Here is a 26,273-nt window from a genome sequence, read left to right on the forward strand (position 1 = left end):
AGTGAAATATGGGAGTCATACTTGTTCTAAATTGAAAGTTTAATAGACAATTGACTGCTGATGCCAACAAAAGCTTTACTTCTATCAAATGTGGGTTTGCTTTATAGTTCTGATTTAACTGAGTAACATTCTGAAATGTAGAAGTTAGAATTAGCACTCAATTTGAGAAATTGTTAAAAATGTTTTCACTCAGCTTATTAAATTAATATTATTCAATAAAATTGACGTTGTTACGTAACTTTTTCAGTTCCTATTCAATACAAAGCTAACCATACAATTGGATTGCAATTCTTTCAAATTACTTAACACACTAATTAAATTTTATTTTCATTGATACAAGTTGAAAATGCTAATAAACCAAGTAAAGCTTTTAACCGGTTTAAGATACATTAAATCAAATAACTAAGTTCCAGTTGATCGTCCACCACTGAAGGTACTAGAAGTGCACTTAGTATACTAGCAGCACAAACTATACAGGAATGCTCAATATAATAATCACTCTGCTGCTCCTGCAGATCATCGGATCGCTGCAGGGCCAGATGCTACGTAGGTAACAAAGACCAGGCTTCAAAGCCCGGAGTATATTAGATAAATAATATCTTGATCGTTACATGACATCCCAGCGAAGGAAATTAAAAAGTGTCACTTTGGTGAGTCTCAGTGCATCGTGCATTCGATGAACTTGTTGATAAAGAAGTTTCCAAGGGGAATACCGGCGCTGGGAATGAAACCCATCGATGTGGTGGACATCAAAAACTCCAAGTTCTGGAACGATGAGAAGGTTGGTGCGTTTTGGCTTGACTTCGATTTGTTTAATCAAGTGAACTATGGCTTCGAAAATACGACGATCACTAAGGTAAGTGGGTTCGATGAGAATCCCACCTCAAGCCTGATCGAAATACACGGCCGGATACCAAGTCTCATCCACAAGGGCAGCTACTACTCTCAAGGAAGAGTGTGGATTGTGGAGCTGAATTCCACGGGAGAATCCTTTTCGGACTTCCAAAACTTTCGCTTTGTACTCAAACTGAAAGTTATCATGGAGTATCGGAATAACAAGCGCTATTTGAAGATCTACGAGCTAAACCCCTTTGTCAATATGGATCGGTGAGTTGTACCTGGTTAAAATCCTATATCAGCTAGACTACAGATTACCTTTCAGGTGGGTCTTTTGGCTGGACAACTTTTTCGAATCGAACACGGATATGACGATAGCCATAAACCAGGTGTTCAATCTGCACTGGGTGGAGTTTTGGAACGAGCTAGAGCCGACAAATCTGAAAATATTTGCTAGTGTGTTCCGAGATATATTTGAAGATATCTTCAAAAAGGTCTCCTACGATGATATGTTTTTACCGGTTTCCAAAGACTCCGAAGTAAATGATTAAAGTCGTCATAAGCTATTACATTCCAGTTTTATTGGAGACATGGAAGGACAAAGATTAATATGGCACGAAAACCGGTTAAATATTTGCATTTGTTATTGTTGATAGTTGAAAAGCTTCGCTTGGAGCAGGTTCTAAGTATTTGAGATGGAATAATTACTTCGTGACCGAAGCATTTATTGTTTTATAGTCAGTTGAATTACGCCAACGTAATGAACAACATGAATTCGCTGATTTGGTTGTGTTGCTGTTTTCCAGTTCTAATCTTTGGAGCAGGCTTACGTGCGTAGGATGTTAATTCCGAGCTGATCTGCTTTTAACGGAGCAAAACATTTCCAGCTGATGATATTGAAAAGTGCCATTTTGGAGACTCCACATGCCTGGTTCGGTCCATCAATTCCTTGATCAAGCGCTACCCGAAGGGAATCCCGGAAATAGGCATCCCGCCGCTGGACTCTTACAACTATTCGGACTCCATCATTCTAGAATCGCCGAGTCACGGACCCATCTGGATGGACTTTCGCATGCGGGACAATGTGAGCAAGGGATTCAATAATGCCACAATCACCCATGTGGAGGGATTTCTTTATGAGCCCAACCAGAAGCAGATTGTGCTGAAGGTCCGTTTACCCCGACTCCTGCACGAGGCCACCTACGAAATGGTGGGCAAGGTCATGTTCTTTGTCTACAACACCACTGGACGGCTGTCCTCCGACTTTCAGAACATCCGCATAACCCTTACCATCAAGGCGTTAGTGGAGTACAGGAATGACAAGCGTTATCTTAAGATTTACGATCTGAAACCCAGCATAGACTTGGATCGGTAAGTGACCCGCATCTAGGCAGGATTCCCTGGTTAACCACAACAATTTCTAGGTGGATCATTTGGTTAGAAAACCTGTACAAGGATAATATGGACGTGACCATATTCATGAATCAGCTGCTCAACGAAAACTGGGTGGAGTTCTGGAATGAGCTGCAACCCGGTTTGATCAAATCTTTCACCATTTCTTTTACCACCTTAATTAACAAAGTGTTTGAGAATATTGCCTACGATGACATGTTTCTCCCCTATCTAGACGTAAGAATTGGTTCTTGATAGGATTGAACTTTTAAGTGAAACTACATAGAATGAGGGGAGCAAACCGGTTATAAATGTAAGACAGACTTACACTAGAAAAATGAAAACATTATTCTAGTTTCTTTAAGGGTATCTATTTGGCTATATGATTTTACAATCTATTCTCGAAGGAAAAATTGCTAAGGAAAATCGTTCCTGGGTAAGATTTCACCGCCTCAGTAACCTGATTCAGTTAACTTTAAAACTTGCTCAGATACTATAAAATAAATTAGCATTTAACTAGATTAGATCTTTTCCGAGCTTGTGGAACTTTCCGTCATCTTGAAGTTCGTCGTAGAAGATGTGATCGTTGTAGGACTCATCGCGATGGTACATGTGCTGGTGACCTTTGGACCTACTGCCCTTCTTGAACTTTCGATGGTCGGCGGACAGCTTGAGAAGTTTCTGCCGTTTGTGGGGGAGACCCAGGAACTGAAGCGGACTGGTCATCTCTTGCAGTTTCACTTGACTGGACACCTCTGCAGTCTGGTCATATGGATACTTGTTACTTGGATTCTTTTGACCTTTGTGCTGGCGCTTGCGACGCTTAAGGCTGCGTCTCCTGGCTGGTGGTCCCAATGGACGGAGCACTATCCGGAATGGAACCATGTGGAAGCGCTTCTTGGGCTTGGGCTTCTTCTTTTTCCACATGCCCTTGTATTGGTCCACCACACTGCAGGTTTGCATGTCCTGCGGCTTGGGGATAGCCTCGTCCAGTTTTGGTGGGCACTGCAGCACGTAGTAGAGATCGCTGACCTGACCTCCACCAAGAAGGCTGTCCTCCTGGGAATGGGAGTCGAGATCCGAATCCGAGTCTTGGGAATAGAGCAACTGGGCAGCCGGCACCTTGTAGTAGGCGAACATGTTGCGCTCCACCACGATGGCCAAGCTCAGCTGCTGGATGAGGCCCAATCCCAGTGCCAACTGCCACATGGTTGCCACTCAACTGGTTGCAGCCACCACCTCTAAATTCAGTTTATAAGCTTATTGATTTTCAGGCTTGGCTGACTGCTTGCATAAATGTGGTGCGGTTTTTGGTCTCGAGACTGGAGTTCAGTGAACCATCACCCAAAACACGCGGCGCATTCCGCGACCTAGGCCTTGTCCAATCTCGGCTGAAAATAGAAAAACTTTTACAGCCGGAAGTCATGCAAATATCTGTTGCTTTTTAGCCTTGATTATGCACCTTGTTGCTGCCGTGGCAACAAGTGGAATGATTTTGTTGACAACCACGTGTTGATCGCGCCTGCGCTTTGAGATTCCATAAAAAGGGGCGACAAATTATGGCAACTGTGAGTGATTTACTTGGTTTGAGTTAGCTCAGGATTTCCCCAGACCAACTGTTGCGATTTTGATGCAACAGTTCTTGGCGTGCATGGAAATCATTTAGATTTACGAGTCCACACCATTTTGCGGACAGGTGTTTGACAGACTTTTTAGGGTTTTCGCGTGTTTGGTTTGTTGCATGTTGCAGATTCTAGTTGTTTGCCTATCCATTCTGGCATCTAATTTGTCATTTATTGGTGCTAAAGCGATGAATTATCTTATTACCAATTGTAAAGTGTTTATTTCTAAAATGAGGGTACGTATTTTTTTATTAATTAGATATTTCACAGAAGAAGACTAAGAGGGTGTGCACTAAATGTTGTAATTACAACCTAAGTAATCTGAAATGTAAAGAAAAAAATATTTTAACTATGCTTAAATTAATACATATTTAAAATGGTGTTTGAAAACATCAAGCAATGAAACCCAAACAAATAAAAAAGTTTAAATTGCTTGGCTAAATTCACATAAATCATAAGAACATTACTAAGCCATAATTAACTTACACATTCAATCTTAATTGAACAATGTTCAGCTCCACTTTGCTAATCAATTATCACACTAAAATTGATAGAGAGTGTGCAAATCGAAGTAACTTAATTTGCAAATAGCGTGCATTTAGCCATTAAAACGGAAATAAAGCGCAACAAATGTCCACCGACTTGGCAACCGACTTAGCAACGGGCATTATGGCGCAGGGGAAATAACAAACAGTAGTCACTGGCCATGCAAGGATTTGAGGGGAAAAATCAACAACTCCTTAGCAACGGGTCCTGCCACGATCACTTTCGCACCTGAATGTGCGTGTCATGACGCCAGCGGAAATAACAACCCATTCAGTTGCTTACCAGCAGCCGAGGTAAGCAGTCGCAATTGGAAAAGGAAAAACCAACGGAAACCCTTTAAGCAAATTTAAATTAATATATATATTATAAAGAAAAATTTGGAAATTCATAAGGTTTTAATAAAACCATACATAAGCATGATGTGCTAAGTGAACTTAACAGGAAATTACCCACCTGTATGGCTTTTAATAGGAAATATTTAAAGTTTTACCTTTTTTGGAGTTATGTAACTAGTGAAAATGGTGAAAAGTGTTATGTAACACTAGAAAAAGCACTATAAACTAAAAGAATCAAGTTTTTAATGGATTTTTTAAGTATATAAGTGAAAAAAGATTTCATAATTTGAAAAAAATCCTATTGATTTGCAATTTTTATCGATTTTATATGCTTAGTTGTTAGTGGTAACAAGGTCAGGCAAACACTCAGATATGCATGTGCCCCTCATCCCCACAGCAAACAACAGACAACAGCAACAACCAGATAGCAACAACCACTGCAGGAGCAGAAGCGCCAAAGCAACCACCTCGCCCACCACCCACCACCCAGTGGGTTGCGATGGAGCCATCCACCAGCGCCGAGGCCGCTGCTGCAGCGGCGGCTGGTGGTCCGGATCCGCGCCTGGAGCTGATGGGCTCCTTCGTCATCAAGTCCCTGAAACTGAAGCCGGAGAAGTGGACGCGCGTCATCACGGTGGAGGAGCACAAGGGCATCATCAAGGAGTTTCTGGACAGGAACACCCCAGTTGTGCTCATCATCATCCTCACTCCGGCTGCCCAGCTGGTTCCCTCGACCACTTTTCCACTGTCTCAGCTAAAGAGCAAGGGTGTGTACTTCATCAAGCGCTATGCGTTGCCTATTCCTCGAGAGGATTGCGGCAACTTCATTATCTACGGGGACCTGGCCACCCGCACCATTGACCAATTGTCCGCCCTGGTGGAGGAGGTACTGGTGCCTCTACTCTCCAACGAGGACAACTACCGCACATGGCCCATCATGGTGGCCCAGGATGTGCAGAAGCACGTGCATAGCCTCAAGAGCACCGTGCACCAGGTGAAGGGTCAGGTCAGCGGGGAGACCATCCTGGCCATGCCCGTGGGCGTGGAGAAGATTGTGAAGGCGGCCAAGGAGCTGGTCGAGACGGAGCAGTGCCAGTTCGATCTGTACCTGAAGAGCGCCATTGAGGGCGTCGTCATCAAGTGGGCCACCCAGATCCACGAGGTTATCAAGGAGAGCCCCTCGAACGCCTTTGCCAACGGCCAGAATCCCACTCCACACACGGGTGAGTGTAAGGCGATGCCAGGTGCCACATGTGTGCGGGTTTTATTTTTGGCTCCCTCCATTTATTATTTATTGATAAAATTCAAGTCTCCCCATATCCTAGCAACCCCGAAATTTGCATGTCAGACTCATCCAAAAGTTTTGTCTTGCTTTATTATCTGTTCACGAATGACATTCCGCGTGCATGCAATATTTATAATGCTATAGTTATAAGCTAAAGGGGTTCTTGGCTTGAGTTACGCGTTCACATTTGACATTGACAATTTAGTTGATGGGTTCATAGAATTGCGAAAGCTAAGAGTCTGATTTGCCTAAATTACCTCCGATTTTTTCGGTCTTAGCTTAGGTAAAAGCGAAAAATTACAAGCAGACGCCTGGTGCTGAGATTGGTTATGCAAACTAGAATACAAGTTGGTATAACTAAGAAGGCTAGGCAAATTTATGTTGGGTAGACATGACTTTTCATTAAAGATTACGGACTATACAAAAATACAAAAAAAAAGTTAAACTTAAGGTATAATAATCTAAGGGATGAACCTACTATATATACTTTCGGAAAAACAACGTAAGGTTTAGTCCAAATGAGTCCAGGCATATTGCAATATAGAGTTTTAGTTTTTACAAAACTTATTATTCTTTTATTTCATTTTGTTTTGTGGGTGTAAAACATTAAAAATAATATTGGCTGTTTAATAAGATATCACGGAAAATATAAACCATTTAATGAAAATACTTTATAACACTAATACTTTATGAAATAGGTATAGTAGCTTTAAAGGTAGATGGACTGCTAACAATCCATTACTTATAACATTTTTAAAACCATCGGTATCTGTTTATTTAAAAATATTGTATTAATTAAAGTTTTTTATTTGATGTAGGTAGCTATACGCTTCTTATCCTATGTATTTACTAACATACATGATTTTTTCATAATCTTACCTTTTATAACCTGGTTATTTAAACCAATGTCTATTAAACAATGTCTATTGAAATTAACTGATTAAATAAGTTGAACACTTTATACACCCCTGATTAAAGTTAATTGTGAATAAATGCCTTCACGAACCTACAACCTAATTTAATTTGTGTTCAGATAAGATAATCAGCATGGTCATATTATATAATTTCTCTACAGAATTTTCATTTTGGAACAATCGCCTCAAGAATCTGTCATTTATCTACGACCAGTTGCGCAACGAGCGCATTCGTGCCATGGCCCTGATACTGGAGTACTCGATGAGTGCCTACCACCCGTGCTTCCAGACCCTCTTCAAGAACGTCGTAACGGGTGAGTGCCGTGCCGCGAAACGTGAGTTTAGCATGCCAATCGGTGATTTCCGTAGCTCTGGCGGAGGCAAAGGACATAACACTCTACCTGAACCCCCTGAAGCGCCCCCTCCAGCACCTGGAGGAGATTGATTTCGCCGAGTGCAAGCCGCTGCTCATTCCGTTCATGAATACGGTGGGCATTCTGTGGGGGAACTCGCGTTACTACTGCCAGTCGGCGAAAATAACAGTGCTGCTGCAGGAAATATGCAACTTGATTATACACCAGGTGAGCAATAATGGCTGCGAAATAGGTAAGAAGACATCTGATATATTTGGTCGATTTTTCAGGCCAAGCGATACTTGGATCCCTCGTCCATATTCCACAGCGATATCGACGAGGCCATGCAGCGACTCACCCTGTCCATCCAGATACTGAAGTTCTTTCGGGAACTTTTCGACTACTACAAGGATCGACTGGCCACGTTCTTTACGGAACCCGAGGAGCGGCCGCCGATTTTATGGACTTTTCATCCAAATTCAGTTTTCAAGCGCTTTAATGCCTTCCTCGAGCGTCTAACCACCATTCAGTGGTAAGTTTTATTTGATCTATTCGAGTTCCCAGATAGCTTCTACTAATCTTTGGCTCCACCAAGGTTTTTCTTTACTGTGATTGAATTCCTGAAATTAGAGAAAGTCGAAATCGGTGGGCTGCGCGGTCGACAGCTGAGCACCCGCATCACAGATGTCTACGTGGAGTTCAATCAGTACTTCACGGCCTTCGCCTCGAAGAGCTACGATGTCCTCGATCCGGATGATCACGAGTTTGATGAGGACTTCAAGGGCTTCCAGACCCGCATCCTCGAGCTGGACATGAAGCTGGCGGCCATCTTGTGCCAGGCCTTTGACGATTGTCACAACCTGGAGAGCATATTCAAGGTAAATATTAGGCATCTTTAAAAGTTTATGTATCTTTAAGTAATTTATTAATTGATCTTTCAGCTCATAAGCATTGTGGGTAGCGTACTGGACCGTCCGAAGATCAAGGAGGAGTTTACCCAGCGATACGCTGAGATCGTTCGCATGCTGGATGATGAAATGACTATTTGCGAGTCCATCTACGACAAGCAAATGGAACTGAAAAAGGTGGGGGACAACCTGTATCCCAACTACAATTGTCCACCTGTGGCCGCCTTCATACGCTGGTGCCATCAATTGGAGACAAGGATCTCAGCCCCTGTCAAGCACTTCAAGGCATTACAGCATGAGTAACTAGATTACTAACACCAGTATGATTCGGACTATGTTAATCTTTAATGTCTTACAGGATCACCAAGACAGAGAAATCCCTGGAAATAGTAGAGCGTTACGAAGTCCTTATGGTCAAATTGGGATCCTGCAAGACCCAGTTCTTTGACGACTGGGCGGAGCAATTAGATGGACAGATCGAAGAGAACCTACAGAAATCCCTCATAGCCCGCGATCGTCGTCACAATTCGCTGATCCTGAACTTCAGTGCCGCTCTGTTCTCCATTCTTAGAGAAGTGCACTACATGCAGCAGATGAAAATCGACGGAATTCCTCAAATAGCCATAGATTTTGCCGAAAAGAGCGATGTTTTTCGATCCTACACACTGAACCTGGAGAAGACCATTGACTGGTACAACAGCATTCAAGAAGGCAGCTCACCGGTGGAACTCAGGTTGATCGAACCCGAGATAAAGATGATTGATGATCTGGTGGAAATCGGCGTAAATCAGCTCGTTTGGAATTCGTCAGGTGCGACTGTTCAGTCAAATAGAATATAAAACTTCAACAAATCAAAATCAATTAAAATCCAATTATTAAACAAAAAAATTATAGTGATGTAGATGACAAACTTCGTTTATACAAGCTCCATTTTTCTAAGATTTCTGAAACTGATTACAAAATATTATTGTTTTTAAATCTATTTTGCAGATATTCTCAGTTATCTGGACAAACTGCGCAAACCGGTGGCCGCTCTCCAGAATCGCATGGATCATACCCAGGGAAATCTTCGCCAGATCCGCAAGATCATGGGCGTCTGGGCCAAGCAGCCGCTCTTCGAGAGGCGTGATTGCAAAAAGGATAGTGTGCTCTCCATAGATGAACGCCCGGATCGAACATCCAAGCGATATGCCGAAATCCAGGCGGCGTCCATAGAGATTCACAAACTGCTGCAGGACAACATGGTGCAATTTGATATGGAGCACAAACAGGATGATGCAGTATGGCTGAGTTACGTGGACTTTGTCGATAACATCGTCTATGAAAACATCTTAAAAACGGTGGGCGTAAGCGTGGGCTATCTAGCGGAGAATATGGATCCAGAGAACAACTATGCTCCACTCTTTGAGTCTCGTTTGGAGCTCGTAGAACCCAATCTGGTGTTTGTGCCCTCGCTGGATCCCGAGGATCCGATGGGCTTTAACAACATGCTGATTGAACTGATGCGGGACATCATGAAAATGGGTTCGTTGATCAAACGCCTGAAGCCCAACGAGAAGCGGAACTATGTGGAGATGATAAAGGAGAATCAGGACATTATCGATATGCGCCGCGAGATCCTAAATGGGGTGGACCTTGTCATGGAAGAGGCCTCTCGATTCTGTCGCCAGTTTGAGCGCTACTCCTATCTCTGGCTCGATGATCGCGAGGAGTGCATGGAGTACTTTCTGGAGTACGGACGCATGCTGGATCCCGATGAGATAGAGCTGATCCTAATGAATGATCCCAATCAGCCGCCACCACCGCAGCCCTGTCAACCCACAATCGAGGCTTTCAGGGAGCAGATTGACAACTACGAATCTCTGTTCAACGAAATCGAGGACATTGGCCCCTTCCAGGTGTTCAGTTCCTGGTTCCAGGTTGATGTACGCCCCTTCCGACAGGCCCTGCTCAATACAGTGTGCAAGTGGGGCAATATGTTCAAGGAGCATCTGGTGACGACTGTCACCTCCAGCCTGATGAACCTGAGTCACTTCATCCGCAAGGCCGACGAGGGTCTGCTGCAGACGGTGAAGGAGAAGGACTACGAGGGACTGGTCAGCATAATGGCCTACCTGATGCAGGTGAAGGAACGGGCGGCCAAGACGGACGAGATGTTCGAGCCCATGCAGGAGACCATTCAGCTGCTCAAGTACTACGACATGGACATTCCCGAGGAGGTCAATGTGCTGCTGCAGGAGCTGCCGGAGCAGTGGGCCAACACCAAGAAGATCGCCAGCACGGTGAAACAGCAGGTGTCGCCTCTGCAAGCCACCGAGGTGGTCAGCATCCGGAACAAGATCGCCCTTTTCGAGTCGCACATCCAGCTCTTCCGAGAGGTCTTCAAGACGTACAACTTCTTCCGGTTCGACTGCTACAAGCCATACCTTCTGATGGACCGCATAAACGACGACATGTTCCTGTGCGAGAGCGAAATGAGGGACATCCAGGAGTCGGGAAGCCTGTTCGAGGTCAACATTCCCGAGTTCAAGGTGCTGAAGCAGTGCCGTAAGGAGCTGCGCATGCTCAAGGTACCCCCACTTTCAGAATACTCACCCATCTCGTTTCTCTTCCCTTATATCTACTCGTTTTGTCTGTGCATGTTTAATCTACTACTCGTACTAAATTTATGCATGCCACATGTGGAACTTTGAGCTTTTCTTTTTTCCCTCGCAAGTGATTTACTAACCCTAATCCTAATCGATAGCCTAATCCGTACTAATCCCCCCGATTGTTCCAATAACTCTTTGAACTCGTTCAGCAACTGTGGGACTACGTCAATATCGTGGCCACCAGCATCGACGATTGGAAGACCACGCCGTGGCGCAAGGTGGATGTGGAGAATATGGACATCGAGTGCAAGAAGTTCGCCAAGGACATCCGCCTGCTGGACAAGGAGATGCGCCCCTGGGACACCTTCATCAATCTGGAGTCGACGGTCAAGAACATGCTGACCTCGCTCCGAGCCGTCGGGGAGCTGCAGAATCCGGCCATTCGGGAGCGTCACTGGAACCAGCTGATGAACTCCACCAAGGTCTATTTTGTGCTTCCGTTTTATAATGATTCCTTTGTTTTCCAACTCTTATGCCAATCCCAGCTATTTGGCCCGATGTAAATAATCCGTGTAAATCTCTCTCCACTCCCCCAAGCACCTGAGCTCCCCAGTCGGAGGCTCTTCCTGTATAGCAATACCGTTTTAATCCCTTTTCTTTTCCCAACTCGTTTCGTTTCCGCTTGATTTCCGGGATACTGTGCCCGGCCCAAACTGTACAGTTCTTGTAAATACCATTTCATTGCAGAGTCTGGCCGCCCTGCCCAAGGAAGTGACCGTAAGTGGCTTGGCCGAGTCCAGCGCATGTCTCAGAGTTAGAACCGTAGTCGTGTAAACGTAGTTCCACTGTAGTTGATTCTCGCACCCCCACATTGCATCTGATTGTAGGGCTTAAAGGTCATCTTGTTATAGGTAAAGTTCATCATGGACCACGAAACGACGCTGGCCGAACTGTTGGGCCTGAATCTGCACGAATGCGAGGAGGAGGTAAAGAACATTGTCGACAAGGCCGTCAAGGAGATGTCCATGGAGAAGATCCTGCGCGATCTGAACACAACGTGGACGGTCATGGAGTTCGACCACGAGTTGCACCCGCGCACCGGCTGTAACCTCCTGAAGGCTTCGGAAGAACTCATAGAGACGCTTGAAGATAATCAGGTTTGCCTACAGAATCTAATAACATCCAAGTACATCGCCCATTTCCTCGAAGAAGTGTCCACTTGGCAAAACAAGCTTATGATCGCCGATCAAGTGATAACCGTATGGTTTGAGGTGCAACGCACTTGGACCCATCTTGAGAGTATCTTCATGAGTTCGGAAGACATACGCAAACAGCTTCCCGTCGATTCGGATCGATTCGATAACATTGACGCCGAGTTCCGCGTCCTCATGGATGAGATGTCCGTCTCGTCGAATGTGGTGGCGTCCACCAATCGTTCCGGCCTAATCGAACGCCTGGAGCATTTGCAGAAGGAGCTTACTCTATGCGAGAAGGCATTGGCAGAGTATTTGGAAACGAAACGCTTGGCTTTTCCTCGCTTCTACTTCGTGTCCTCGGCCGACCTGCTGGACGTGTTGAGCAACGGCATCCAGCCGGAAATGGTCACCAAGCACCTGACCAAGCTCTTTGACTCGATAGCGCGCCTCAAGTTCAACCGCGACGAGTCCGGCGAGATCAACACGGCGTCGGGAATGTTCGCCAAGGACGGCGAGTACGTGGAGTTCAACGAGTTGGCCAGCATCCGAGGACCCGTAGAGGTCTGGCTAAACCGTATCCAGGCGGCGATGCGTGCCAGTCTGAGGCACTACGTCATGGAGGCGGTGATTGCCTACGAGGAAAAGCAGCGGGAACAGGTTGGTGCAGTTTTTATACTCCATAAGTATTAGAAAGCAAAAATTATTTATTAATCAGTATCTATAAAAATTGGTTAACAAAATTAATTTGGCTCCCATATAATGGGGGACTTGAAAAATGTTTTGGGTGTTGTGACTTGTCCTTTTCATTTTATTTTTTTTTTTCGAATTTAAAAAGAATCCAATTTTTTTAAAATCTCTGCAAGATACTTAGCACTCGAAGCGTTTTTTGCACCTTAAATCTTTTTTGAAACTCTATGTTCCCAAAGGTGGGACATATTACTTGACAGTGCGCGTCTAGGCCACTTACTAAATGTTGGGCAATAATTTGGATGCTCTAGTGCTTATGGTTTGGGCTTTTAGTGTATACCCTTAATATGTCGGCTTTACTTCTATAAATGTTTCACAATAACTTTGGTATTATATCTTCTATTTCATTTTCGAATTCCACTATAATTTTTCTCTTTTTCCTAGCATTATCTTGTACTTACTATCGTAATTGTTTTCTTCAAACCAGTGGTTATTCGACTACCCTGCCCAGGTGTCCCTCTGCGGATCGCAAATCTGGTGGTCCACGGAGGTAAACATCGCCTTTAGCCGGTTGGAGGAGGGCTATGATAACGCCATTAAGGACTACTACAAGAAACAGATATCGCAGCTGAGTCTGCTTATAACGCTTCTGCTGGGTGAGCTTAGCAAAGGCGATCGTCAGAAGATAATGACGATATGCACCATTGATGTGCACTCTAGAGATGTGGTCGCCAAGATGATTCAGGCCAAATTGGATTCGGGCTCCGCGTTTATGTGGCAATCGCAGTTGAGGCATCGCTTTGACGATGTGGAGAAGGACTGTTTTGCCAATATTTGCGACGCAGAATTCCAGTATTGTCACGAATACTTGGGCAATACGCCACGCCTGGTCATAACGCCGCTCACAGATCGTTGTTACATTACCTTGACCCAGTCCCTCCACCTGGTGATGGGGGGAGCTCCAGCCGGGCCAGCCGGAACCGGAAAGACCGAGACCACCAAGGACTTGGGACGAGCCATCGGCATATCGGTCTATGTCTTCAACTGCTCCGAGCAGATGGACTACCAGTCCTGCGGAAATATCTACAAGGGCCTGGCCCAAACGGGCGCCTGGGGCTGCTTCGACGAATTCAACCGCATCACCGTCGAGGTCCTGTCGGTGGTGGCCGTTCAGGTGAAGTCCGTACAGGACGCCATCCGGGACAAAAAGGACAAGTTCAACTTCATGGGCGAGATGATCAGTTGCGTGCCCACGGTGGGCATTTTCATCACCATGAATCCGGGCTACGCGGGCCGCACGGAGTTGCCGGAGAATCTGAAAGCCCTTTTCCGACCCTGCGCCATGGTCGTGCCGGACTTCGAGCTCATCTGCGAGATTATGCTGGTGGCCGAGGGATTCCAGGATGCTCGCGTCCTCGCCCGCAAGTTCATCACCCTTTACACGCTCTGCAAGGAACTGCTCTCGAAGCAGGACCACTACGATTGGGGCCTTCGAGCCATCAAGTCAGTGCTCGTCGTGGCGGGATCCCTTAAGGTAAGAATAACTTGGGTTATATGCTAAAAGATAAAGAATCGGGAACATAGAGTTGAATTTAAGAACTTGTTAGGTAACATTTGTTAATGATAATTTGGGATTCACAGGATAATACGATAATATTTCTAGGACATTCTCGAGCTTAATCTGAAGAATAGAATCATTGTGAAGATATTTTATGGGAAACCATTTTGAATTGAATTCGTGCATTGAATAAGTTTATAATATTACCTCAGATAAACAAATTACATAACGCCATTGTGAGTTGATGTTGAAAACATCTTCATAAGGGCTCTCCCATTTGTTTGGTCTAATAGAAAAATTTACTTTCTGTGTCGCATTTTATAAATACAAATTTCATGAGTATTTTATTTCTCTTCAGCGAGGTGATCCTGGTCGTCCGGAGGAGGAGGTGCTGATGCGCGCCCTCCGTGACTTCAACATACCGAAGATCATCACGGACGACATGCCGGTGTTCATGGGGCTGATCAGCGACCTGTTTCCCGCCCTGGATGTGCCCCGCAAACGTGATCAGGATTTTGAGCGCACCGTAAAACAAGCGGCCTCCGATCTCCTACTACAACCAGAAGACAATTTCATTTTGAAGGTAGTGCAGCTGGAGGAGCTGTTGGAGGTACGTCACTCCGTGTTCATCGTTGGCAATGCGGGCACTGGGAAGACCCAGGTGTGGAAGACGCTGCTGCGCACCTACCAGAACATCAAGCGGAAGCCGATTTTCAATGACTTGAATCCAAAAGCTGTGACCAATGATGAACTTTTCGGCATTATCAACCCGGCGACACGCGAGTGGAAAGACGGCCTGTTCTCGGTATTAATGCGGGATCAGGCAAACATAACGGGCGATCAACCAAAGTGGATCGTGCTCGACGGCGACATCGATCCCATGTGGATCGAGAGCCTCAATACGGTGATGGACGACAACAAGGTCCTGACATTGGCCAGCAACGAACGCATTGCGTTGACGCCTTCGATGCGTTTGCTCTTCGAGATCTCCAACCTGAGAACAGCCACGCCGGCAACCGTATCCAGGGCTGGCATCCTGTACATAAACCCGCAGGACTTGGGTTGGAATCCGTAAGTAAAGGAAACCTTTCTAGATCAAATCTTATTTTAGTTTATATATCATTCAAAATTGTTGTAACTTATGTTCTCGCTTTGCATTCCCCTCAAAATAGCTGGAATCGGAAATGATCCTTTTTAGAAATTTGTTTTTATTGAAAATACATTAATCCGAAGCCCCTTTTTTTTAAGGTCCTTGATACACCCCACTAACCGATCTGTTTTTCAGCTATGTAACCAGTTGGGTTGAAACGCGTAAAATTCCAGCCGAAAAGTCCAATTTGGTCATGTTATTCGATAAGTACATACCGCCTTCATTGGAAACGATTCGCGTGCGTTTCAAGAAGATCACGCCTGTCGCCGAAATGGCGCACATTCAAATGCTGTGCCATCTCCTAAACTGTTTTCTAATACCAGCGAACACGCCTGCCGACTGCCCAAAAGAATGGCACGAACTGTACTTTGTTTTTGCCTGTATTTGGGCCTTCGGGTCGGCCATGTTCCAGGATCAAGCCATTGACTACCGCGTGGAGTTCAGCAAATGGTGGGTAAATGAGTTCAAAACTGTTAAGTTCCCGCCAGGTGAGTGCCGACCATCCAGTATTTAGCCTAACCCATGAGCTTTACGAATGCGACTTCCTTCCCTAACCATGCAAAAAACCCATAACAAAAAAACAAGGTGGAACAGTTTTCGACTACTTTCTGGATAGCGAGACGAAGACCTTCCTGCCCTGGACCGAGAAGACACCCAAATTCGAGCTGGACTCGGACCTGCCCCTGCAGGCTGTCATCGTGCACACCTCCGAGTCGATTCGCCTGCGTTTTTTCCTAGATCTCCTGATGGATAAGAAGCACCCGGTGATGCTAGTGGGGAATGCCGGCTGCGGCAAGACCGTACTGGTGAACGAGAAGCTTCAATCGCTTTCTGAGAATTACGCTGTCACTACAATACCATTCAATTACTATACCACGTCCGAAATGTTGCAAAAGATCCTAGAGAAGCCACTGGAGAAGAAGGCGGGTCGCAACTACGGACCGCCCGGCAACAAGCTGCTCTGCTACTTCGTGGACGACATCAATATGCCGGAGGTGGATGCCTACGGAACGGTCCAGCCCCATACGCTGATGCGGCAGCATCTGGACTACGGCCACTGGTACGACCGGAACAAGCTGTCTCTGAAGGACATCCACAACTGCCAGTATGTGGCCTGCATGAACCCCACCTCCGGCAGTTTCACGATCAATCCGCGCCTGCAGCGCCACTTCTGCGTCCTGGCCGTGAGTTTTCCCGGTCCTGAGTCCATCACAGTCATGTACTCGGCCATCCTGGCGCAGCACTTTGCCAACGCGGAGCAGAAGTTCACACCGATCGTCACGCGGATGACGCCCAACATTGTGGCCGCCACGATCGCCCTGCACAACAAGTGCCTGCAGGTGTTCCTGCCCACGGCGATCAAGTCGCACTACATCTTCAATCTGCGCGACATCAGCAATGTCTTTCAGGTGAGTCGGAAATATGTAACTTAGGATGTAGAAATATTATTTAAAGTGTGGACAGGGTAGTTAAGAAACTCACCTTAAATGAAACCAACATTCCACCCACTTTTCACCGAGTGGGGAGAGACAGGGAGGCCTTGAAGCCCTAACCTTAACTGGTATTATTAACCACAACTTTATTAACCCCCCATTCTCTTCCAGGGATTGCTGTTCAGTTCGACAGACTGCTTGACGGGCTCTACAGATCTTATACGTTTGTGGCAACACGAGACACAGAGGGTGTACTCGGATAAGCTAACTGACGATAAGGACATCGATAGCTTTATTAAAATTCAACATGACATTGTCAAGAAGTCGTTCGAAGAAATTGACGAATCCGTTATATTCGACAAGCCGAATATCTACTGTCATTTCGCTGGAGGAATTGGTGATCCTAAGTACATGCCCATCAAGGGTTGGCCTGAGCTTCACAAACTCCTTCAGGAAGCAATGTCATCGTATAATGATCTAGTCGCTGCCATGAATCTGGTGTTATTCGAGGATGCGATGATGCACGTCTGCAGGTGGGCTTCAGGCAAACAGATCACGACGTACAAAGATACTAAGTATTCGAAATATTTTCAGAATCAATCGCATTTTAGAATCACCGCGTGGCAGCGCCTTATTGGTTGGTGTTGGTGGCAGCGGGAAACAATCTCTAGCGCGCTTGGCAGCATTCATATCCAGCTTGGAGGTCGTGCAGATACAGCTGAAGAAGGGCTACGGAGTCAATGACTTGAAGGTATGTTCAGCAGGATCTTAACAGACTATATATGGTAAAAGCTGAGTAAAAAAGAACTATAGGTCTATACTATAGAGTTTAGGAACTGCGCCACTTCGACTTATATCCTTTTAACACTCTATCGGGTTAGCTATTAACGGTATTACTTTAAAGTAAGGTTTACACTGCGCTAACTCCATAAGCCGAATCATTGGCTTGATGATGTATAGGTTTCCTATTCGTTGATACATTTCCTCGTCACTGCTATTTCAATATATTACAACACCAAGTCTGTTGTAAAAGATCCTGGATTCCACTATGGATCGCAATAATCTTGTTTGGCCCATTACAGAACGAATTTTCAGGACTTTATCTAAAGGCCGGACTCAAGAACGTCGGCATTATGTTCCTTATGACGGATGCCCAAATCCCCAGCGAGGACTTTCTTGTTCTTATCAACGATATGTTAGCAACTGGCGAGATCCCCGATCTTTTCCCAGATGACGAAATTGAGAATATAATCGCTGGCGTGCGGAATGAGGTTAAAGGTGCGGGACTGGTTGATACGCGAGAGAACTGCTGGAAATTTTTCATCGACCGTGTCCGCAAGCAACTGAAGATAGTTCTGTGCTTCTCACCAGTGGGCTCAACGTTGCGTGTCCGGTCGAGAAAATTCCCTGCCATCATCAATGCCACATCCATCAATTGGTTCCACGAATGGCCTCAGGAGGCACTCATATCGGTGGCCATGAACTTCCTCGCCCAGAACAAGGTGTTGCCGGAAAACCACCGAGATTCTGTGGCCAAGTTTATGGCCTACGTCCACACGTCGGTCAACACCACGTCCAAGGTGTACTTACAGAACGAGCGCCGCTACAACTACACCACCCCAAAGAGTTACCTCGAGCAGATTAACCTCTACATAAAGCTACTCAACCACAAGCACGAGGACCTGCAGAGCAAGATCGAGCGGCTGGAGAACGGACTGGAGAAGCTGAGGTCCACCGCCCTCCAGGTGGCCGACCTGAAGGTGAAGCTCGCCGTCCAGGAGATCGAGCTGAAGGAGAAGAACGAGGCGGCCGACGCCCTGATCGAGATTGTGGGCATCGAGACGGAGAAGGTGCAAACGGAGAAAGCCGTGGCCGACGAGGAGGAAATGAAGGTCGCTTTGATAGCCGACGAAGTCAGCAAGAAGCAGCGCGACTGCGAGGAGGATCTCCTCAAGGCGGAGCCGGCCTTGATGGCCGCCCAGGACGCGCTTAACACCCTGAATAAGGCTAATCTAACCGAGCTCAAGAGCTTCGGTTCACCGCCAGGAGCCGTGACCAATGTGACCGCCGCAGTGATGGTGCTGCTCTCCCAGGGAGGCAAGGTGCCCAAGGATCGCTCCTGGAAGGCGGCCAAAATCGCCATGGCCAAGGTGGACACGTTCCTGGACTCACTGATCAACTACGACAAGGAGAACATCCACCCGGAGATCACCAAGGCCATCCAGCCGTACCTCAAGGATCCGGAGTTCGAGCCAGAGTTCGTGCGCTCCAAGTCGGGAGCGGCGGCCGGTCTGTGCGCCTGGGTCATCAATATCATCAAGTTCTACGAGGTCTACTGCGACGTGGAGCCTAAGCGCAAGGCCCTGGCAGCGGCCAATGCGGAACTAGCCGCCGCCCAGGACAAACTTGCTGGAATCAAGAGGAAAGTGATGGTAAGTGGTGGCTTAGCTGGGAATGGGTATCATAACAGGGAACAGTGGCACAGAACTAACAGAAGTAGAAAAAGAGACGATAGCGATAAGAATTTCAAACCAACTTACACGATTCAGACGACCTATTGAAGACTTATTTTAAACACATGTATGAGGTCTACTCTGACTTCACTCATAAGCAACAGCTACTCTAAATACCCCTCCAAAGATTACTTATCAATTCCTGCTTTACTTAGTTTAAAGTTCCTAACCAAAAGACTAAGTCACAAAGTTCAGATTAGTTGACGACATGTATAGTTTAAAACGTATGGTACTATATCTATTTCGGAAATACCATGTAAAAAAAACATTATTAAATGAAAATGCCTCTATTGTTTTTCATAATATTCCCCTTGATAATCAATGAACTATTTCTTAAATTCATATTCTTATATAAATCTAATACGCTGTGATTTCGTTAACTTATAACAACATTTATAGAATATCGTAACATGTTTCTAACTTATTTAGAAACTATGGGACCTCATATAACAAACTACCTGTACCATTATAGAGCCTCGAAGAACAGCTGGCCAAGTTGACGGCGGACTTTGAGAAGGCCACCGCGGACAAATTGCGGTGTCAACAGGAGGCGGATGCCACCCAAGCCACCATTGCATTGGCCAATCGCCTGGTGGGTGGACTGGCCAGCGAAAACGTACGTTGGGCCGAGGCTGTCAACAAGTGGGTATTATATATATTCATACATGGATCTACCCCACTAAACAACTCTGGTTTCTCCCCAACAGCTTCGTCAAGCAGGGCATTACGTTGCCCGGCGACATTCTACTCATTACCGCCTTTATTTCCTATGTCGGCTGTTTTACGAAAGGATTCCGCATCGACCTTCTACTCAAGATGTGGACACCCTTTTTGAAGAGCATTGATCCGCCCATACCCACAACGGAGAGTCTCGATCCTCTGTCGCTGCTAACCGACGACACCACCATAGCGATTTGGACGAATGAGGGGTTGCCCAGTGACCGGATGTCCATCGAGAATGCCACAATCCTGTCCAACTCGGATCGCTGGCCGCTGATGATCGATCCCCAGTTGCAGGGGGTCAAGTGGATCAAGCAGAAGTACGGCGAGGACCTGAAGGTGATTCGTCTGGGTCAGCGCAGCTATCTGGACATCATCGAGAAATCCATCAACTCGGGTTGCAATGTGCTGATCGAAAACATCGATGAGAACTTGGACCCAGTGCTGGACTCTCTACTGGGTCGAAATCTGATCAAGAAGGGAAAGTAAGTGTGGGGGTCTTTAATGAAATCGTTATATTAATTCTTTATTACTTATTAGAGCCATTAAAATTGGTGACAAGGAGATCGAATACAACTCCAACTTCCGCCTGATCTTGCACACGAAACTAGCTAATCCGCACTATAAGCCAGAGATGCAAGCACAAACCACACTTATTAACTTTACCGTAACACGCGATGGCCTAGAGGATCAACTGCTGGCGGAGGTGGTCAAGGCCGAGCGCCCTGATCTGGAGGAGTTAAAAGCCGATCTCACCAAGCAACAAAACGACTTTAAGATAATGCTGAAGAAACTGGAGGACGATCTACTGTCGCGCCTTTCATCGGCGGGTGAGAATATTTTAGGTGACACGGCGCTGGTTGAGAACCTGGAGACCACGAAGAGCACAGCTTCGGAGATCGAGGAGAAGGTGGCCGAGGCGAAGATAACCTCCAAGGAGATCGACAAGGCCCGCGAATACTACAGACCGGCGGCGGCCAGGGCCAGTTTGCTATATTTCATTCTCAACGAACTAAACACTATCAATCCGATCTATCAGTTTTCACTGAAGGTGGGTGGATACACGCCTTCCTAAGGAGATCTCATTATTTTTATACTATATCTTAATCTTCAGGCTTTTAGTGTAGTGTTCCAAAAGGCCATAGCCAAGGCTGAACCGGGCGAAACTTTGGATTTGCGTGTTTCCAATTTGATCGATTGTATAACGTATTCGGTGTTTCAGTACACTTCGCGTGGTCTTTTCGAATGCGACAAGCTGATCTTCGCCTCGCAAATGACATTTCAGGTAAGTAATTATGGGGAACAACCACTTCGCTCCAACTTATTGGATTCTTCTGATCCCCGACTAGATTCTCCTTATGAACGAGGAGGTTACATCGGCGGAACTGGACTTCTTGCTCCGCTTCCCGATCAAGCCACATGTGACAAGTCCTGTGGACTTTCTGACCAATCAATCGTGGGGCGGAATATGCAGTCTAGCGTCCAAAGATGAATTCAGGAACTTGGATCGCGACATCGAGACCTCCTCGAAGCGCTGGAAGAAGCTGGTAGAGTCGGAGCTGCCGGAGAAGGAGAAATTCCCGCAGGAGTGGAAGAACAAAACAGCTCTCCAAAGGCTTTGCATGATCAGGGCCTTGAGACCAGATCGCATGACCTACGCTTTAGCGTGAGTATCTACTCAAACTGTGTAATCATGGATAGGTATATACATAACTTTCATGCAGTGACTTTATTGAGGAGAAGCTGGGATCCAAATATGTGGAAAGTCGTGCCATGGAGTTCGCCAAGTCCTACGAGGAGGCCAGTCCCTCCACTCCCATATTCTTTATCCTTTCGCCTGGTGTGAATCCCCTCAAGGATGTGGAGGCGTTGGGCAAACAAATGGGCTTCAGCATGGATCTGGGTAATTTCCATAATGTGTCTTTGGGACAGGGCCAGGAAGCCATTGCGGAGGCCGCCATGGACACGGCGGCCAAACATGGCCACTGGGTGGTGTTACAGAACATCCATCTCGTGAGGAAGTGGCTGCCAGTGTTGGAAAAGAAACTGGAGTATTACGCCGAGGACTCCCATCCGGACTATCGCATGTTCCTGAGTGCTGAGCCAGCCTCAACACCATCGGCTCACATAATACCTCAGGTAAATAAGTTGAACTTTTCATATCAATCATAATTAAAAACAAATTATTTTCAATAGTTTAATATAATATTATTAAACACTATAATATCGTTAAAAAAATATATTATAATTCAAGAAATATGAAGGAAATATCATAATTCATTAAAAGATAATATTGAATTGATGTATTATCATCACCATCATTTATTTAAAGACTGTAAGTATACAAAAAGTACAAAATAGTTTGAGGTGTTGTATTTTTATTTAATTTATAAAAATCCATAACTTTGGTGCTAGATTAAGTATAAGTTAATATTTAATTATTTAGGGATCAGCATCCCAATTTTATCGTGAGATATGTGTTAATGTTTAACTAAACAACTCTGTAATTTTTTCCAAATGTTTGCAGGGCATCTTGGAATCATCGATTAAGATCACGAACGAGCCTCCTACCGGAATGTTGGCCAATCTGCACAAGGCGCTGGATAACTTCACCCAGGAAACCTTGGAGATGTCGGGCAAGGAGGCCGAGTTCAAGGCCATCCTGTTCTCGCTCTGCTATTTCCACGCCGTGGTCGCAGAGCGCCGGAAGTTCGGTCCTCAGGGATGGAACAAGATCTATCCTTTCAACGTGGGAGATCTGAACATCAGTGTGTCGGTACTGTATAACTATTTGGAGGCCAATGCCAAAGTGCCGTGGGAGGATCTGCGCTACCTTTTCGGCGAGATCATGTACGGAGGTCATATTACGGACGACTGGGACCGCAGGCTTTGCATCACCTACCTGGAGGAGTACATGCAGCCGGATCTGGTGGACGGCGAGCTCTTCCTGGCGCCTTCATTTCCCGCTCCGCCTAACACGGACTACCTGGGATACCACACCTACGTGGACGAAATGATGCCAGCGGAGTCACCATATCTGTACGGACTGCATCCCAATGCGGAGATTGGGTTCCTCACCACCCGGGCGGAGAACATCTTCCGCACGGTATTCGAGATGCAGCCAAGGGACGCCGGAGCCGGAGGAGGGGCGACGGTGACACGCGAGGACAAGGTCAAACAGATCGTCGATGAGATCATCGAAAAGCTGCCCGAGGAGTTCAACATGGTCGAGATCATGAACAAGGTGGAGGAGCGCACGCCGTATGTGATAGTGGCCTTTCAGGAGTGCGAGCGGATGAACTTCCTCACCAGCGAGATGAAGCGCAGCCTGAAGGAGTTGGACTTGGGCTTAAAGGGTGAATTGACCATTACGTCGGACATGGAGGTGCTGGAGAATTCACTGTTTTTGGATCAAGTGCCGCCCATTTGGACGCAACGTGCGTATCCTTCGCTCTTGGGTCTCAACAATTGGTTCATCGATCTGTGCCTGCGTCTGCGCGAACTGGAGACCTGGTCCACGGATTTCGTGGTAAGTGATCTTTCGGATAAAAGAATCTGGGTGAATCTAGGTGACTTTAAAAATCCTTTCTTATAGCTACCCTCTTGCGTCTGGCTGGCTGGGTTCTTTAATCCCCAATCCCTGCTCACGGCGATCATGCAGAGCACTGCTCGTAGGAATGATCTGCCGCTGGACAAGATGTGCCTCCAATGTGACGTGACCAAAAAGCAGAAGGAGGAATTTACGTGAGTAGTGCTCTTATTGACACGCAAATGCCCAATTGACTCTTGAGGTGACCCCTTCCCGGGAATGTTTACACTCCCATAAGCAAATTATGCTGTGCATCGATCTCAGAGTCGCGGCTGTCACAGATTCCAAGAATAGATTGAATCTTTAATTCTCGCTATTTTTTTTTAGAAATCAGTTTTTGTTTAAAAATGTATATTATATCACTATATGCTTGAGGGTGAGGTATAATGCACGAAAATCCCATCAAAACTGAGATCCATACAGTTTCTCCTGGGATTCTGGATCAAAGTGCCTCTTAAAGTTATTCTTTTTTATTCTTTATGATTCTGCATTAAAAAGTTCGTTTTTTGAGCCATTTAAAGGTATAAAGATCCAGCAATCACCAAAATTTGTTAATTAGCTTAGTGTTTAATCTCATGCTTCGCCTGGTCTTATCTGTCTCACAATGAGCTCGATTCTCCGCCACATAATGTAATGTTGTGACTTGTAATCACCGCCCGATGCTGGAAAAAATCCAGCTGCGGCCAATGCCCAGCGACCGGCTTGGAGTGCTTCTATAAATAGCCACAATGCTATTTCATAAGAGCTAATTTTAAACCAGCAGTGGAATATAAATATGTGAGACTTATTAATAGCCCGTAATTTACAATTCTCTATTTACCCATGGGCTGATTGCCTATTAAGTGGCGCCCCGTCAACCACGTTTCAGATGGCGTCGCTGCCGGGCAAACAATGGAGTAACGCGGCTCCGGCGCGTCGAAGTCGGAATTAATATGTACTTTTGCATGGAGATTAGCATCGACACCCGCCCCTCTAATTGACTTTGGGCTAGGGCTATCCATACAATCGATATCTGAGGTGATCTTGTAATTACAGGACGGCACCGCGCGACGGCTGCTGCGTGCATGGGATCTTCATGGAAGGCGCCAGGTGGGACATCCAGCAGGGCATCATCATGGAGTCGCGCCTCAAAGAGCTCTACCCCTCAATGCCGGTGATCAATATTCGGGTGAGTTTGTAATGCAAATCAAAGCGGGCGAATGCTAATGCTAAAATCGGCGAATCGAGAACGGATCTGTGGCGTCTCAGTGCTGGCGCATGTTGGCATAAATTCGAAAACTAGATTCCACGCCACTATTCCACTTAATGCGATTCCGATTTCATATAACCTCGTCTATGTACTGCAGGCAATCACCCAAGATAAGCAAGATCTGCGGAACATGTACGAGTGCCCGGTCTACAAGACCCGCACTCGAGGCCCCACCACCTATGTGTCCAACTTGAATCTGAAGACCAAAGACAAGCCGGGCAAATGGATTCTGGCCGGCGTAGCCCTGCTCTTGCAGACCTAATTTAGATGCCTAACCCTAGATATATTTAACTTACCCAACCTAGTGCTCTTATCTAATTTCGTAGAACTTTTCTAGTCATTTACTAGTTTGGCACTTAGAAAGACATCTCTTTAGAACAATAATAGATATAAGCTAGACCAATGTACCAAGTTTTCTCGTAGACTCCAAGTTTGACTTTCGATTTCTTCCCTGTAGTGCACAATTTTTATAATAAAACACCTCCTAAGTAGACTTGCCTTAGGCGCACTAGCATAAAACCGAAAAGAAAAGCTGGACTTGTTTTGCCTGGAATGGGGATTCATGGTGGTAAACTGAGAGTTCAAATAGGTAAGAATGCTCTTAATTCCTATAGCAGTGACTTCATTTGTTTACCCAGCAATTGTTTACATTTGGTAGGTAATACCCCATGGAAATCACCGTCAGTTGATAATGTTCTTCTGGGCGAAGACGTCGGAATGAGTTGTGAGATAATCGTCTGACGACGCAGCTGATAAGTCTGAAAATTCCAAAAATCTTAATGAAAATGCTAAATCAAAAGCGTCGCGTATCCATAAATAACAGGCACTATACTATGTGTATCTGGGGGAAGCATGATCAAAGAAAACTCACAGACTTTGCTGGGTGGATTGAACTCGTGGCCATCGCAAACTGAAACAATTTTCATATTTTTTGCCCTGCTTTTTTATTTATTTTCTATTTCGACCTGACTCTCCCGCTCTATAGCTAGCTCTCCCCGATAAGCGTGAGCCGAGTCGGTTCCGAAATGCTGACGAAATTTTCAAAGATTTTCGAAGCATCCCGAGCATCTCAGTATTGAGCGGTACGTGAACGTGAACCAATTGACAGCGGTCGGCGACGAGGAGGAGACTCTTTAGTGACTGCATAAATACATGAATAATTCAAACTCAAAAACCCCAGCGGCAACAACAAGTTGGACCACGACAACGTGACCTGCCTGTAGAGTTATCGATCAAACGACCGACCCGACCGATCCACCAATCTACCCATCTACCCATCTACCCATCCGATTTCGGAGCCCTGCCCCGTTTCATCCGGCATATCTCAGCCCAGCTAACAGCAGCAGCAGCAGCAGCAGCAGCCGCAGCCACAATACCCAATAACCAATACCAAAT

General features: G+C 45.9%; 4 protein-coding genes across 8 annotated transcripts; 3 read left to right on the forward strand and 1 right to left on the reverse strand.

The window, feature by feature from the left end:
* Positions 1 to 405: 405 nt before the first annotated feature.
* Positions 406 to 1,406, forward strand: LOC108018395 (protein takeout). Of its 3 annotated transcripts, XM_017085951.4 has the most exons (4): positions 411 to 550; positions 624 to 650; positions 706 to 1,107; positions 1,163 to 1,406. In XM_017085951.4, the coding sequence occupies exons 3-4, from the start codon at positions 725 to 727 to the stop codon at positions 1,386 to 1,388; spliced, it is 609 nt and encodes a 202-aa protein (XP_016941440.4). In that variant the 5' UTR covers positions 411 to 550; positions 624 to 650; positions 706 to 724; the 3' UTR covers positions 1,389 to 1,406. The 3 variants fall into 3 exon arrangements, with proteins under 3 accessions (XP_016941438.4, XP_016941439.4, XP_016941440.4); XM_017085949.4 differs by having other exon boundaries at positions 406 to 546; positions 624 to 1,107; XM_017085950.4 differs by having other exon boundaries at positions 410 to 550; positions 624 to 1,107.
* A 105-nt stretch (positions 1,407 to 1,511) lies between these two features.
* Positions 1,512 to 4,312, forward strand: LOC118877546 (protein takeout). The gene is made up of 3 exons (XM_036816640.3): positions 1,512 to 1,667; positions 1,725 to 2,208; positions 2,262 to 4,312. Exons 1-3 carry the CDS (start codon positions 1,598 to 1,600, stop codon positions 2,482 to 2,484), a joined length of 777 nt encoding a protein of 258 aa, XP_036672535.3. The 5' UTR covers positions 1,512 to 1,597; the 3' UTR covers positions 2,485 to 4,312.
* LOC118877548 (uncharacterized) lies at positions 2,746 to 3,438 on the reverse strand. Its single transcript, XM_036816642.3, has one exon. The coding sequence runs from the start codon at positions 3,436 to 3,438 to the stop codon at positions 2,746 to 2,748; it is 693 nt and encodes a 230-aa protein (XP_036672537.3).
* Positions 4,313 to 4,363: 51 nt separating the features above from the next.
* Dhc93AB (Dynein heavy chain at 93AB) lies at positions 4,364 to 26,219 on the forward strand. 3 transcript variants are annotated; one of them, XR_011604265.1, is made up of 30 exons: positions 4,364 to 4,690; positions 5,130 to 5,955; positions 7,093 to 7,245; positions 7,301 to 7,512; positions 7,575 to 7,816; positions 7,880 to 8,162; positions 8,226 to 8,491; positions 8,551 to 9,002; positions 9,183 to 10,762; positions 10,993 to 11,265; positions 11,531 to 11,560; positions 11,695 to 12,636; positions 13,154 to 14,200; positions 14,583 to 15,295; positions 15,510 to 15,862; positions 15,960 to 16,783; positions 16,979 to 17,340; positions 17,402 to 17,558; positions 17,890 to 19,239; positions 19,793 to 19,962; positions 20,028 to 20,525; positions 20,581 to 21,091; positions 21,155 to 21,325; positions 21,390 to 21,706; positions 21,765 to 22,179; positions 22,568 to 23,569; positions 23,636 to 23,784; positions 24,665 to 24,797; positions 24,976 to 25,467; positions 25,537 to 26,219. XR_011604265.1 is itself a non-coding variant. In XM_036816985.3 (29 exons), the coding sequence occupies exons 2-29, from the start codon at positions 5,232 to 5,234 to the stop codon at positions 25,138 to 25,140; spliced, it is 13,494 nt and encodes a 4,497-aa protein (XP_036672880.3). In that variant the 5' UTR covers positions 4,364 to 4,690; positions 5,130 to 5,231; the 3' UTR covers positions 25,141 to 25,821. The 3 variants fall into 3 exon arrangements, 2 of the variants coding, with proteins under 2 accessions (XP_036672880.3, XP_065721860.2); XM_036816985.3 differs by having other exon boundaries at positions 24,976 to 25,821; XM_065865788.2 differs by lacking the exon at positions 11,531 to 11,560 and having other exon boundaries at positions 4,365 to 4,690; positions 24,976 to 25,821.
* The last annotated feature ends 54 nt before the right edge of the window (positions 26,220 to 26,273 follow it).

The sequence above is a fragment of the Drosophila suzukii genome, chromosome 3 (genome assembly GCF_043229965.1).
Source record: "Drosophila suzukii chromosome 3, CBGP_Dsuzu_IsoJpt1.0, whole genome shotgun sequence".
NCBI classification, from domain to species: Eukaryota; Metazoa; Arthropoda; class Insecta; order Diptera; family Drosophilidae; genus Drosophila; species Drosophila suzukii.

What these genes read in the sequence shown, in the direction of transcription:
- LOC108018395 (XM_017085949.4), top strand. Translation starts at nt 480, where the DNA reads ATGCTCAATATAATAATCACTCTGCTGCTCCTGCAGATCATCGGATCG. An exon ending in GCTGCAGGGCCAGATGCTAC is followed by an intron (nt 547 to 623) that starts GTAGGTAACAAA and finishes ATGACATCCCAG; the next exon opens with CGAAGGAAATTAAAAAGTGT. An exon ending in CCCTTTGTCAATATGGATCG is followed by an intron (nt 1,108 to 1,162) that starts GTGAGTTGTACC and finishes ATTACCTTTCAG; the next exon opens with GTGGGTCTTTTGGCTGGACA.
- LOC118877546 (XM_036816640.3), top strand. Translation starts at nt 1,598, where the DNA reads ATGAACAACATGAATTCGCTGATTTGGTTGTGTTGCTGTTTTCCAGTT. An exon ending in AATCTTTGGAGCAGGCTTAC is followed by an intron (nt 1,668 to 1,724) that starts GTGCGTAGGATG and finishes AAACATTTCCAG; the next exon opens with CTGATGATATTGAAAAGTGC. An exon ending in CCCAGCATAGACTTGGATCG is followed by an intron (nt 2,209 to 2,261) that starts GTAAGTGACCCG and finishes AACAATTTCTAG; the next exon opens with GTGGATCATTTGGTTAGAAA.
- LOC118877548 (XM_036816642.3), bottom strand. Translation starts at nt 3,438, where the DNA reads ATGTGGCAGTTGGCACTGGGATTGGGCCTCATCCAGCAGCTGAGCTTG.
- Dhc93AB (XM_036816985.3), top strand. Translation starts at nt 5,232, where the DNA reads ATGGAGCCATCCACCAGCGCCGAGGCCGCTGCTGCAGCGGCGGCTGGT. An exon ending in CTTCAAGAACGTCGTAACGG is followed by an intron (nt 7,246 to 7,300) that starts GTGAGTGCCGTG and finishes TGATTTCCGTAG; the next exon opens with CTCTGGCGGAGGCAAAGGAC. An exon ending in GCGATGATGCACGTCTGCAG is followed by an intron (nt 17,341 to 17,401) that starts GTGGGCTTCAGG and finishes AAATATTTTCAG; the next exon opens with AATCAATCGCATTTTAGAAT.